At 27.2% G+C, this 14,067-nt stretch overlaps 1 protein-coding gene across 3 annotated transcripts in view; it reads left to right on the forward strand.

Annotated features, from left to right (window-relative positions):
- Positions 1-3,876: 3,876 nt before the first annotated feature.
- The window catches only part of LOC122268225 (peroxisomal sarcosine oxidase), a 53,465-nt gene continuing 43,274 nt past the window's right edge, over positions 3,877-14,067 (forward strand). Inside the window, exon 1 of one of the 3 annotated variants that reach the window (XM_043054641.2) lies at positions 3,877-4,656. In XM_043054641.2, the coding sequence (XP_042910575.1) occupies positions 4,555-4,656 (102 nt within the window). In that variant the 5' untranslated portion in view covers positions 3,877-4,554. The remainder of the gene's footprint in view (positions 4,657-14,067) is intronic. The other 2 variants (XM_043054642.2, XM_087157278.1) reach the window with 2 other exon arrangements.

Consider the following 14,067-nt stretch of genomic DNA (forward strand, 5'->3'; position numbering starts at 1 on the left):
TTGGAAATTTTTAAGCACAATAAAAATCTAATTTTCTTATTACTATCTCCTAGCTATCTTATTGTTCGTAATATTTTGTCAAACAACTTTTTAGCAAACAAAATTTCCTGGACTAGCAAAATAAAATTTATTTCATAGCAATATATTTTTTTATGAACTGGAGTGGCGTTATACATTCGTTTCGTAGAGTGAGTATTAGAATAGTGGAGCAGTTCTATTATAAACTGTAATTTAAACTTTAAAAAAAAAAAAAAAAAAAAAAAATATGTCGCAGACATTGTTATTTTAGCAGCTTCCGTAAGAGCTCAACAAATATTTTAATCGACGGTGAAATTATGCGTTTCAATCAAGTAGTCATAAATGTGTTTTTCTTATTATTATAATCATTTTTCTAAACTTGAGATTGCCTAGTTGTAGACATTGAAAATAAAATATAAGTTGCTGTGAAGTATCTAAAAAATAAAAAAAACATGTAATCTAAAAGAAAAAAAATTATGTTCCCGTCTAACTGAACCACTGGTTATCTATGAGCTTTTATTGTTTGTTATTTTGCAATTGTGTTGTGAATCGAAAATATGATTTATTTGGTTGAAAAATATACCCAACTAAATAAAAAATTTTAAAAATAAATCTCCCTACCTAATATTGAATGTTAAGAAAACAATTTTCCAGCTGAAAAACTACAAAAATCATTTAAAACGTTGAAAAAGTATACTGCACTAAATTCAATATGGTGACGTTCCCTTGTTGATTTTTCTTCCCGTTTAATAATAATTTTTATTTATTTATTTTTTTTTAATATTCTTAATAACTTTAAAAAAAAATAGAATAGAAACTTTTAGAACATACAAACAGCATGTCAAATGTTAGATACACTAATTGTTATGATTGTGTTGAAATTGAATTTTCAAAATATTATAAAATACGTATTTTTAATAACAGTACAACGTTATTTAGAAATAAGTAACAAGCCAAAAGATAATCACCGGCTCGAAAGAATCATCATCAAAAAGTAATCTCCGTGAAATCAAGAACGCCAATCTTATCATCAATGAAACATTTTTAATATCGCAATTTCGTCTCAGTTTTCAGATCAAAATACAATAAATGGAACACGTTTCAAACAGGGTCATTAAAAATTATTTTTTTATTGGAAGCAACGTGAAGTCAAAAATCACGAAAATTTAAATAGCAGGGGAAAAATTTCTTTACTTTTTCCCCCTTTTCTCCAATAAAAAAAAAAGATCGTTTGCAATAAATTGAAGAAGGTAAAAAAAAAATATTGATAAATAAAAAAAAAAATAACTCGTAAAATACGTCATTAACATAAGCAAGAACAAGTAAATTAGACGCGGTGGAAAATAAAAATGGCAAACATTAAAGATGGCAAACGTCCAAACGGCAATTTACTGGATAGAAATGGAATAAAAAGATGAAAAAGAGTTTTCGAAAAAAGTTCAATGCGAGATTATTTTTATTTTTTCTCTCGAAGAATTGTAAATATTATTCATCATGCCTCTGCTCGCTTTGGATGATTGCCAGATTAAAGAAGAAAAAAAAACTATATATATATTTATAGTATTAGGTACTTGAAAAATTGAGAGGAATGACAAAAAATGAGAAATTTCGAAAGGAGAATAAAACTATTTTATTTATTTCTGTTTGGAATAACTTTTCCGATAAGAAATAATATTGAAGTGCTTTAGGAAAAATATTGACAAATGGTGCCATCTATTGAGTAAGTGAGGACATATATAATATTTTTATGCGAAATTGTTTATGTTATGTAAGTGCAATAACTTGTAATGTAATTTGCTATGCAAATGTAAAAAAGTACTTTTTGATCATATTATATTTTTTGTTTTTGATTTCAGAAAGCTATGAATAAATTTTTTAAAAGATTAAAAAAGAATTATGGAATCATATAAAAGGAACATTTTAAAATAATTTCGAAAAGACTAAGTAGATTTTTTTTAAAGGGCATTGAACTAATTATTGCCCACCTCATCTGTGAATTAGTCTTGAACTCGTAAGTAACCTAAGCATTTTTATAGTAATTACTAAAAGTAATTTTCTGAGATTTCACCAACACAAGTATAATCAAATTTACTGCTACGAAATGTTCTTAAAGTTGTTGTAATGATATAAGAAAAGCTAATAATGCTACCATAAGATACTATTTTAAAGTGCGAAAATGTTGAATTTTCAAATAAAAAATATTTTTTAATTATTCATTGTTGTTAATTCCATTAAACAATTGTTAGAAACCAATTATTAATGCTACGAAGCATTGTTTTATATATACTATATGTATTTAATTAAGTTGTGTTGTAAATAATTAATATTGCCGCAAGACTTTCAATTATGTAATTCACAAGTTCTTATAATTATTAAAAAAATTAATAAACACAATTAATTATTATGAAAAATGTATTTTTTCATGAAATCATATTTGCTTAACAAATTTTAAATTAAGTGAGGTTGCAAAAATGACTCAGAAAATGTAAATTTCAAAATTATATTTAATTCTTTTTTAAGTCAGTTCTTTTAATTTTATTACTTTATTTATTTATTTTTAAATTTGATATGGATTCCGACGAAACCAGACTTTTCTAGAGAATCCAAGAAATTAGGAAAACAGACAAGTTAAAAAAAATTCATCTTGACTTTTTAAATGTAACGGATTGTATTTCCTATTATTTTAATTCTTAAGATATTGTGTTTTTATTTTATGTTAAATAACCAATCCATACGTTTTATTTTTTTTAGTTATTAAGTTATGTAATTTTAGAATTTAGTTTGTAATGTTTGTAATTTTACATTTTAGAAGACAAGAAAACTCATGGTTGAAACTTTGGATATTAGAATATTTTTCGTAAACAAAAGCATAGTTTCGACACTACATACAGATACTGATACTTTCAATACTACATACAGATACGAATCATAATGAATATTGACAATGAGCCGTTCACGTGATGTGTGACGTAAATGTCTTTTCAATTGCTTAATTTTATGTAATTCTTCCTAATTTTCTGCTCACTTTTTTATTACAGTTTTAATAATTCGCTTTCACTTGTGAGGAATTTGAATTTTTTAATAAAAGTTTCAACCACTTTCCAACCTGCTAACTAGATCTAGGTTCTGAATGAGAATACAGGTTTCTATCGTTTCAGACCGCTATAAGAAGAATTTATTGTGATATTATATTATTGCTGAACGGAATCTATCGTCATTAAGTTTCGTCCTCATTCCTACTTTTTAGGGTGCTTAAATCTGAAGCGGAGCTCTGTGTTTGATTAAAATACAAGTTTCAATTGTTCCTTAACGTTATGAGCAGAATTTATCGCTAACAGAATTATGCCCACTTTCCAACTACTTAAAATGCTCAAATCTCAACTGGACCTTTTTGCAGGCAGGCAATACAGGGTGCCATCGCTTCCTGGCAGAAACAAATGAAGTTAGCACAATTTAAATTTTATTCCGTAGAATTTATTTCCAAATAGAATTTAGGAATGATTAAAATTTAGACCACTTTGCAACTGAGCAACTGTAGCTCCGTGCTTAGAACAAGTTACAATTTTTTTTCTTTTTTTGAATGTTGTAAGCATTATTTATCTCGATTTTATCACCAAATGATATCCTAACTTCTTTCCTACATTTAAAAAAAAAAAAAAAGAAAAGAAAAAAAGAAATGTAACTGACAGACTACTAAAAAGAAGAAAATAGTTTTTCTTTATAATTACGTTCTGCATATAGAATAAAAAGGAGCAAATAATTCAAACTTTCACCTCGAACACACAGACACAAAAAAAAAAAAAAAAAAAAAAAAAAAGGAGCAGCAATTTTGAGGTCTATCACTAAGGCAATTTCCCCACTCCTTATTCGTCTTCGAAAATGTTTACATCTTTAAGTTTTTCGTTTTAGTTGTGTCAAAAATTTGACTTAACTTTCTCCCTTTAAGTTCACTAGTGAAACGTAATTGATCATGTCATTTTTCGCGAAATTGAAATCAATAAAATTGAAATCTTCTATCCAGCATGATAGAATTCCTTTATTCTAATAATAGAAATTTTTATTCTTAGGTTATAAAAAATATAAACATTTGGTAAAGGTGCAGTTCCGATAATTCAAACTTTGTAATTTACTAATCATTTTATTATTTACTACTAGTGAGGGAAATAAAAAAGGTTTGCTTTTGTTCGAAACTCTTACTCTAAATTTCAGATAAGTAAAGTTATCAATTCTTATCTCTAAAAACCCTTATCTAATTCTCACCAGGAGTTATAATCAAGTAATTTTGTTAATTTATTTCGGTCATAGAAATTCTGCTATTTATTAATCTACGCATTAATTAAAATCTTTAAAATCGTACTAACCAATTTATTTTCAAATTATAAATACCTTTCCAAAAACCAATTAAATTTTTTTTCTTGGAATAAACGTCACTTTCCACGTTTTTACTGTATCCAAAGTTCAAACAAAGTGATCAATTTATGTCACTATCACTGTTTGCTATAGTTATTCCTTAAAAATTTTCTTGATTCTAAGCTAATGTCAATGTATGATCACGTGGTCGTTGGTGCTGGAATTGTGGGGTCATGGACAGCTTATCAGCTTGCGTTGCTTGGAAAAAATGTTCTTTTATTGGAACAGGTATGTGATTTATTTACTTTCAGACGATTTATATCTCTTCTTTCTTATAATTACATTTTTTTAGCTGAAGAGAAAATAAGTTATCTCGAGATCTCATTTTGATGTAAGAAAAAATAAATCTTTTAAATAAGGGATTAAAAGAAAGCTAGAAATTAATTAAATTACATGGTGTGCGAATAGTTGTTAGAATTAGTAAATGTTATTTGATTATTTGTTATTTATGCTGGTGAAATTTTAAATAGTTAACGAAAAATTATTGCATTATTACAACATAGGAAAAGTTAATTTATTTTTCTCGTATTTCATTTGTTCTGTTCTATTTTTAGTATTATTTTTGATAAAAATTGCATACTTTGTGAGCATTTTTTCTAAAATGAATGAATAATTAAATTTGTCCCATCAAGGCGTAGCCGGGAAACTTTTCTGGATGGGATTTTGAAACTGATTGTTATACATTTTTCATATGACGATTAAATTATGAATGTTTTTAAATAATAATCTACTTCACAATGTAATTCTTGAATTGCGTCTGTAAATTAATAACTATTAATTTACAGAAAATAAAATATTTCGTATGATGTAATAGCAATACGAAATATTTTATTTAATAAAATGCAGCTTATAAGAAAGAAACTAAAAAAAATTTTTATCATGATTTTTCAGTCAAGTGATTTAAATTACCTTCTTCAGATAACTATACATGTCTGTTTGAAGGCTAAGCACATTAATCTGTCTTCAGTCCAAACAAAGAATTACTCAAAAATAAGTTCGAAAATTTTTTCATTGAAAATAAGTTTTTATTATTGTGTGTTTTCACTGGTTATAAGTGTATCTCAGTTTAAAGATTCTTGCTACAAAGGCAAATTACTTCGATAGCGTTTAACAATTTTTCTTTTGGAAAAAATGAAACTTGTTAAAAAGTTTTTACACCAGTGGTAATCATATAACTCCGTTACTATCTCTGTTGTGCCGGGAGAGCCCAACAGAGAGTCGAATTCTTGGCCATAGATGGCGTCACTGGAAAACAAGAACAATCGCACCCCTCTGCCTAAAAGTCAACAACTATCTCTGTTGTTTCAACCAAATCGATCTAATTTCTGTCTTAGGTTGATATTCACAGTTGAAATGACTGTAGTAAATTTGAATTTTTTGCAAATCTATCATTTTAAAATTCAATGTAAAAAAAAAAAAAGGAAAAGAAAAATTGAGTGTTTTAGTACTGTTCCTATCTGCAGTAATAGTGCTTATCAATGTTGCCCGATAGGTAGAATGTGATCTGGCGATTTCAGTTTTAAATTTATTTCAAATTTTTCCAATTTTGATGAACAGTTCTTAGTATTTTTCATCCACTTCTCTCATATTTTGTTTGGAAATTTCGGCATTCGTGGCAGATTGCACAAAAATAAAATCAAGATCTATAGTTTACATTTGTTATGGAAAATTTGTTAAGGAACAAAATGATCAAAGGCGTAGTATAGAAAATAAACAGAATTAATTAAAAAAGAGGCACTTGTTAACTGAAGGGACAGTGAGAATTATTTGGTGAGTCTAATAATGCATCGAAATAATTTAAATTCAAGATTTTTCAAATCCATCTGATAGGTTTCAAAACATGTACCAATGCTTTTACTGAATCGTGTTTTCAATCAATCTGACTTAATTGTTTCAATTCATTCTTTTTTACCAACCTTTTAATTTTCTGTTTCTTTCATTAAAATCATTCGTACTTTCGAATAATTAAAAAAAATTTTTTTTTTAAATTATCACTTTGCACTTTCTAGTTAGTAATAGCTGCCTTCTTTTGATAAATTAAGATAGGAGCAATAGAAATAACATTTGAAATTCATTTATTTAATTTTTATTTACAGAAAAATTGCAAGAATGCTGCTTTTTTTAAGCACTGTGTTAAAGTTTGCATTGTTCCAAGGAATTATTTCTGTGTTTCCACGGAAAAGTTCAATATTTCTTACGGTCGATTGGCAACGCATTCAATTCTGGACGATCATTTCTTCCGGGTATAGAGTGGTTTTAAAACCCAATCTCTCTCTTGGGTATGCCACTGTGTGTCAACATTTTCATTGTAAATGATAAATATAAAGCCATGCTAAAATTGTTTAAGTCTTAGCTTCAATGTTTGCTGATACATTTTACGGTTTTCTCTGTAGCTTTTTACGAGAAAATTAAATTTGATGACATCATTAAAATGAACACTCAACCATGGTCAAGCACCTAACCCATTTTTAGGGTTCTATCTTATAATGGCTATGGTAGGAATGCGAAAGTAATTTTGAACAACAGTCAGATGTCGTGATCAGCACCTGAGCTGGTATCCCTCCCTCCAATCTTTCACTACTTAACCAACGAAATAACTTTCAACAACGACAGATTTGACAGTTACCTCGTTGTGTATATATGCCGGACTTGATCTTAGATAAGAAACTTGATGTTAGACAGAAACTGTCAGATATAAGACCAAGCTTTGAATTTTTTTTGTTCCAATAGACAGCCACAAACAAATATTCCATTAGGGGCCATCCACAAATGATGTACAGTCCGCAAAAAAAAAAGATATCACCCTGAATAACTTTCGTTCTAATGATCGGATTTTCACGAACTAAAAGTCAATCTTAATGGTTCCCGGGGGTGACCTCAAATATGCTAATTAATTAGTGCTAACTATTAATTAAGTTACCAAATCAGACACAAAAACGTACTTTCTCTGAATAAACATACATTTTTTTTACATATTTGGATTTTTCATCTTCAAAATATAGGGTGTAGCCGCAATCTGGGAAATGTGGTCCCCACAGTTTGGTCAGGAGAGCGATTCAAAGTTCGGGCCCCTTAATATTAATTTCGCTTTTTGCGTTTTCAGTCATATTTTAAAAACTAACGAAGCAATTAAAAAAAAAATTGCACCCACTCATAAAACTCATTTACCCAAAGATAATTTCATGAAAAAAATAATTTTTAATAATTATTTATTATTTTTTATTATTTAATTAAAGTGAGGATGAAAAAAAGTTGAATTATAAGGTATGAATTTTTTTATACCATTTTATTCAACATATTTTTCAATTGAAAAATCTAAAGTTTCAACTGTTTTTATTTATTAGAAGATGAGAAAAATTAAAATTAATTATTTAAAAAAAAATAATTTGGCGACAATGAAGAAATGATTAAGTGGGGCGATAAATATTAAAATGTGATAAACTTACGAGGAACTTAACTTAGCGAGCGTAGCGAAAATTTCATTCATATTTTTTTCGCTGATAATCGTTTGCAAATCCTTTTATTTTTATTTTTTTAAAACTATAAAATACGATGTTTCTTTTTTAATAGTCTAAAATTCTATTTGTAATTTAGTAAAGAAATTTGAATAGAACATCTTATTGAATAAAAAACATTTTATTCAACGAATGTCGAGTTCTATGAAAGCATGCTTCTGATAGAATATGATTATACACCAGATTGTGCTTATTTAATGTGATTATTTTTTAGTTTTTTCATCTCAATAACTGATACAATTTCAATAATATCCATACGTACGAATAGATTTGGTAAAAAATATTTATCAATTTCTTGAATATATTTTTTATAAATATTATAAAAAATATAAAATATTTTTTATAAAAAATATTTTATATTTTTTATAAATATTTTTTATAAATACGTAGTAAGCATATTTAAGCATACTTCACATCATCCCAAATTTCTCAACATCTTATATATCGTTATAAAATTTTTTAATCAACTGTCCGGAAGTGTTTCGCAAAACTATTTTACCAACTATTTAATTAAATTTTAACATTTTTAAAAATCTTATTCTTTACCCTACTACGTTTATTATTTCTTCATTAATATACTTATCAATTTTTTAGTACTTTAAATTAGGTTTTCTTTAAAGTGAAGTTCCTTTTTAAATTATAGTCAAGCTTTTTTTGAAAGAATTATTGTCTACTAGCTAAGAATAAAACCTTGTTAAGAAATTAAAAACATTCCACTGTTTACTATTATTTAATGCAAAACAGCTGATTATTTACTACGCATACTATTTTTTTCGAAAAAGGAATATAAATCATTGATAGTCTTTTTTTTTGTTTTGTTTCTTGTGACTTCAACATAGATTATCTAAAATAGTGTTGATGCTTTAGAAGTCACTACAAAGAGTCTAAAGATACCGAACATAAAAAGCTGTCGAATACGTAGCCAAAATTTTTAAGCGTCTTAAAATATCTCAGTATCTTAAATGTCGTCCTAACATCTTAGTTGTGGAATTAAATTTTTAATTATCTGACCACGCGCGATTCAATAATTATTTCATTATATCTTTTACTCTTTCTTTATTATTACATGTAGATTTTTTTCCGGATAATATGCTAAACTATTTTGTTTAATTTTTTTCTTTAGCACGATTCCCAAGATATTATTGTAGCATAATTTGTTATCAGGAGAAATGCCTTATTTAATATGTTGTGTAACTAAATAGATAATCCTAAGAAACTGAATCGAAAATATAAAAACTTCATTGATTTAAAAAATAATAGATTATAATAAAAATAGACATGTTTTGAGTGTCCAATAATAAAAGTCACAAGTTATTCAAGCTTGACAAGTTTTGAGAATGGGCGATTATATTTGAACGCTCGAAACATGTCGACTTTTACTTCCCTCTTCATATTTTTTGAGGCCTGGTGAGTTTTTATCATCAATTATACCGTTTTACATTTGAGTCTTGATCATTATTTTGATAAGGATTTTACGCTCGTTAAAGTAAACATAAGCATTTCTATATTTTAACAGGATTTATGTGGTCTTTAAAAACGTAATAGCATCAATATTGTAAAAGTTATATTTAACTTAAAAATTAAAATTTTGAGACCAGATATTTTGAGTTAATGAAATTAAATATTTTATCTTTTAGGTTTCTGTGTCCCCATTTCAGTATCTTAAGAGCTCTGCTTAAAAAGAGAGTATCAGATATATATAAGAAAACAAAAATAATCATAGTAGCAGTATTCGGGGGTAAATGTAGCTTATCGTAATTGAAGAATATGCTGTGCGACATTTTATGGTGAATTTGCGAACGTAGGTTTCAGAATGTATCGAAATATAAGGATGCTATTTGCTAATCATCTTTATCCAGAGAAAACCATGTAACCTAAATATCTAGCAGAATGAAGCGATTTTTTAAACAATGAATCATACAATATGCAACATATTATTTCAATATCTTATTCTTAAATATAACATGCTTCAATGTTTTTAAAATGCCACTAAACATTCAGAAATTCCTTGAGTTATAGAAAAAAGAAATATCGTAAGTTACAGAAAACCTTGTGAATGTGTATTAGAATTACTATACAATCTGCATTTTATTTTTCAAGCACTTTTTGTTTCTTCAAACTTTCTTGCCTAGAAGACTCGATTAAATCTGCGAAAATGATTATCCCTAAAATTTTGTATATAGCTATAATAAGTTATGTCAATTTGATTTTAGTAAGAAATCCTCGAATAAATATAGCAAAAACAACATATCTAAATAATATCAGATAAAAAGTTCATGTATTTTAATTCTAAAAACTTAAAAAATCAAATAATTTATAAATCAATTCAAATTTTCTTTTCAAAGGAGATTTAAAAATTTATTTTTGCTTTTTGGACAGAAATCAGCTTAAAAATTGTCTATCGCCTAGAAACTCCGAGATATTTTCTATTAACAATTAATTAAACCTCTCCCAGCAATCACAGAACATTATTTCATTTTTTTTTACATTCAGAGTTCTTTTACTAGGTTGCCTAGAAACCTAGTAAAATTAAGCATTAAGCTTTTGAATTAGTCAATGGGTTATCTTAAAATATTCATTTGCGCTGGCGACTTTTTTTGGCGGTTTTCTGGACTATCGCCAAATATATAAACCTTTATTGCTACCCAATTTACGACCCAATTTTTTCAAAATTTTGTCTACCCCCCCTAATTCAAGTGTCTAGATTCCAAATATGTAAAAAAAAATGTATGTTTATTCAGAGAAAGTACGTTTTTGTGTCTGATTTGGCAACTTAATTAATAGTTAGCACTAATTAATTAGCATATTTGAGGTCACCCCCGGGAACCATTAAGATTGGCTTTTAGTTCGTAAAAATCCGATCATTAGAACGAAAGTTATTCAGGGTGATATCTTTTTTTTTTTGCGGACTGTACTCCTTGGAGAGGAGGGTGGGAGCTCTTGAAATCGTGACTGTTTATTATAATAGGTAGCAAAGGTTTAACAAGAAGTGTAATATCATACATTTTGGTCAGCACATTTAATATTCATATATTATTTGTTTTTATATTTTTTCCATTAAAATTATTACACAGTACTCATCAGATTATTATTATTCTCATGTTCACAAATATCATTAAAGCACAGAGTCAAAATTTAAGTATAAAATTTGAAATATATAACATGTGTATGATCTACAACACATGTTTGAATTGCTAAGAAATATTTATATTATACAGAGTAACATGTGACAGAGGGATATGCAAAGTGTGACATTTTGTCACGAAAAAAAAAAAAAAAAAACATGACATCATTTATGAACGACTCTTTAGATTCCCCCCCTTCCTTAACGTACCGTCATGTGGGGCCACTTAGTGCAGGATTTCGCAGTTTTTGAACTTTGACATGTAAAAAAACTATGTTAATTCAAACTTTAGTAAAATTTATCGATATTATATTCATAACTGGACTCAGACGAGTGAATTTGATCAATATTGGCATTATTTGTATGTAATATTTACAAATAATAAGTCAAAACATACCTTGCACAAAGTAGCCCCCAAAAGGGGCTACTTTGTGCAAGAATTCAGTTTAATAATCATGTTTTCAGTTAAATATTGATATAAAATTGTTAAAAAAGTTAATTGTTGACATTTTTAATAACAAAAACATCAAGATATGTAAAGATATTAGTTTGAAAATAATCTTCAGCGTTAAAAAACATTTTTTTATAAAGAATTTTTTCTTAAAAAGAATGTTAATTTCAAAACATTTGAGTTTAAACAAAAGGAAACCATATACATTTTTGAACACTTAAATGGATGAAATTTTAAAAATAATAATTATTACATGTTCATTAACATTTATAATATTGATAAATTTGAACATAACATGCTTGAATGAACATGACAGAACTTGCTCTTCAGTTTCTGTCAAAATCACCTGATGTCCTATAAAATATATTTTTATGTGTTAAATCATTTGATCAATTCATTAGGAAAATCTTTGTAGAAGAAAAATAATAGTTTACCAGCACGTTTCACGTGTTTCTTGAGAATTTTATTAGAGATAGTATTTCTGTGGATTTTGTGCTTCCGAGAAGCTTCTGCAATCAACATGCCACCAGCAACTGCTTGCAAACATTGTTGCAGTTTCTCTAAAGTGTAATCACAGTAGTTTCTCGTTCCAGGTATTTTTTTATAGCGTCTAACAATTTTTCTGTCGAAAAAAAAAAGAAAAAAACGAATGAAACTTCGCACAAAGTAGCCCCACAGTGCAATTTTTTTCATTTTCCGTTTATTTGCTATTAATTTTCAAAATTTTTTAACGCTAACATGATATAATTGTTTATTAATATATAAATAAAAAATTTTGCACTTACGACAATTGTTTTATCAACGTCTTTGCATTTCACAGCTAAAGTTTCCACCATATATGGCAACGTTACTTTTAAAAAGTAACGAGTAAAAGTACAAGTATTTTTAAAATAAGTAACGAGTAAAAAGTAAAAAGTTCATATTTTAAAAAGTAACGAGTAAAAAGTACAAGTACTAACAAAAAAAGTAACGATTTAAAATACATTTTTAGGAAATCGAAAATTCAAAGTAACCTAGAATTTTATTGAATAACATTCTTATGTTCTTTAATGTTTTTGCAAAATTGTTGTAATTTATTTAATTATTTTTAATTTTGAAAGTTATGGACATTAATTTATTTTTAAATTCGGAGGAATATTATAATATAATTTTATAATATAATCGTATAATATAATTTTAAAATCAAATATAATTTTAATATTAAACTTTTTATGGAATTGCACGAAAAAGAAATTTTATCTATTGATTTTAATTTTTAGTTTATTGTTTTCATTTATTTAAATTACGAAAAGTACCTGAAGTCATGCGAGAAAATCATTTTCCGAACATTTCTGCCTAACGGAATAATTAAAATTTGTAAACGAATTTTAGTATCAGCGGGTAAATTAATACCTTCGAGTTTTCAAGAGTTAAAATACTAATAATAATAGTTTTCAATAGCACAAATAGTTCTGAAGTTCTTAGAGATTTGACTGTGCGTTGCTTGATAAGGTCGGGCATAAAAATAATTTTAGTAAAAAATGTACTAGGTAAAAATGTATTTAGTAAAAAATTTATTAAAACAAAAATGTATTATTACTGAGTTCAAAATGAAAATTGAAAAACGCAATAATAAAATCCAGCATTATCTATTTAAAATGTATTAAATAAATGCTTAAAACTCGAAAATGAATGAAAATAACCTGCTAATTAATATTTTTATTCATTTTGCAAAATAATTGCATTTCGAAAGTGGTGTCACTGAGTCTGCTGCGAGAATTTCTCAGAACGTGCATAGCCACGCTGAATAAGCGCTCCATGGGAGCACTAGAAGGTACTGCAGTATTATATTTCAAATATTTTTTTTTTTTTTTTTTTTTTAGAAAGCTTACCGAGTTTTAGAAAAAAGTAACGATTTCATTCGACATTTCCGTTACAAATACTTGTACTCTTTCCCTAAAAAAGTAACGAAAGTACAAGTAAAAGTACTAAATTTAAAAAGTAACGAAGTACAAGTAAAAGTACTAAATTTAAAAAGTAACGAAGTACAAGTAAAAGTACGTACTTTTTACTTGTACCGGCGGTACAAGTAACGAAAGTAAAAGTACTGCCATGTATGGTTTCCACGCACACTTTTCGACGTCCAACGTTCTCGGAAAGTTGTTGACATTGGATAAACAAAACACACTCTGAGATTGTTTTAAAATTCGAAATTTTTTTTGTAGTAATAGAGGAGACTTCTATCTTCAAATTCCACACATTTTTAACGTGAAAAAAACATAATACTGAATAGCAGCACTTGAAAAGTGCCAAATTCGAATTTGCACGAAGTAGCCCCCGCTGCACAATGTAGCCCCACATGACGGTATGCTTAATTGAGAAAATGTTGGCTTTTGAATTAATTTTGTAATCATTTTTCCATCTATCGTTATAACTTTACAATTGTATTGAAATGTTTTACGACAATGATTTTTTTGTTTGTTATTCACTATTGTGCAACAAAACAAGCAGAATTTTCTAAAATTTTTTATTCTTTTCATGCCTGTTAGTATGAGATTATTGTAGGAGTT

This window comes from Parasteatoda tepidariorum, chromosome 2 (genome assembly GCF_982258835.1).
Source record: "Parasteatoda tepidariorum strain Cologne lab strain chromosome 2, Ptep-v5.0, whole genome shotgun sequence".
Taxonomy (NCBI): domain Eukaryota; kingdom Metazoa; phylum Arthropoda; class Arachnida; order Araneae; family Theridiidae; genus Parasteatoda; species Parasteatoda tepidariorum.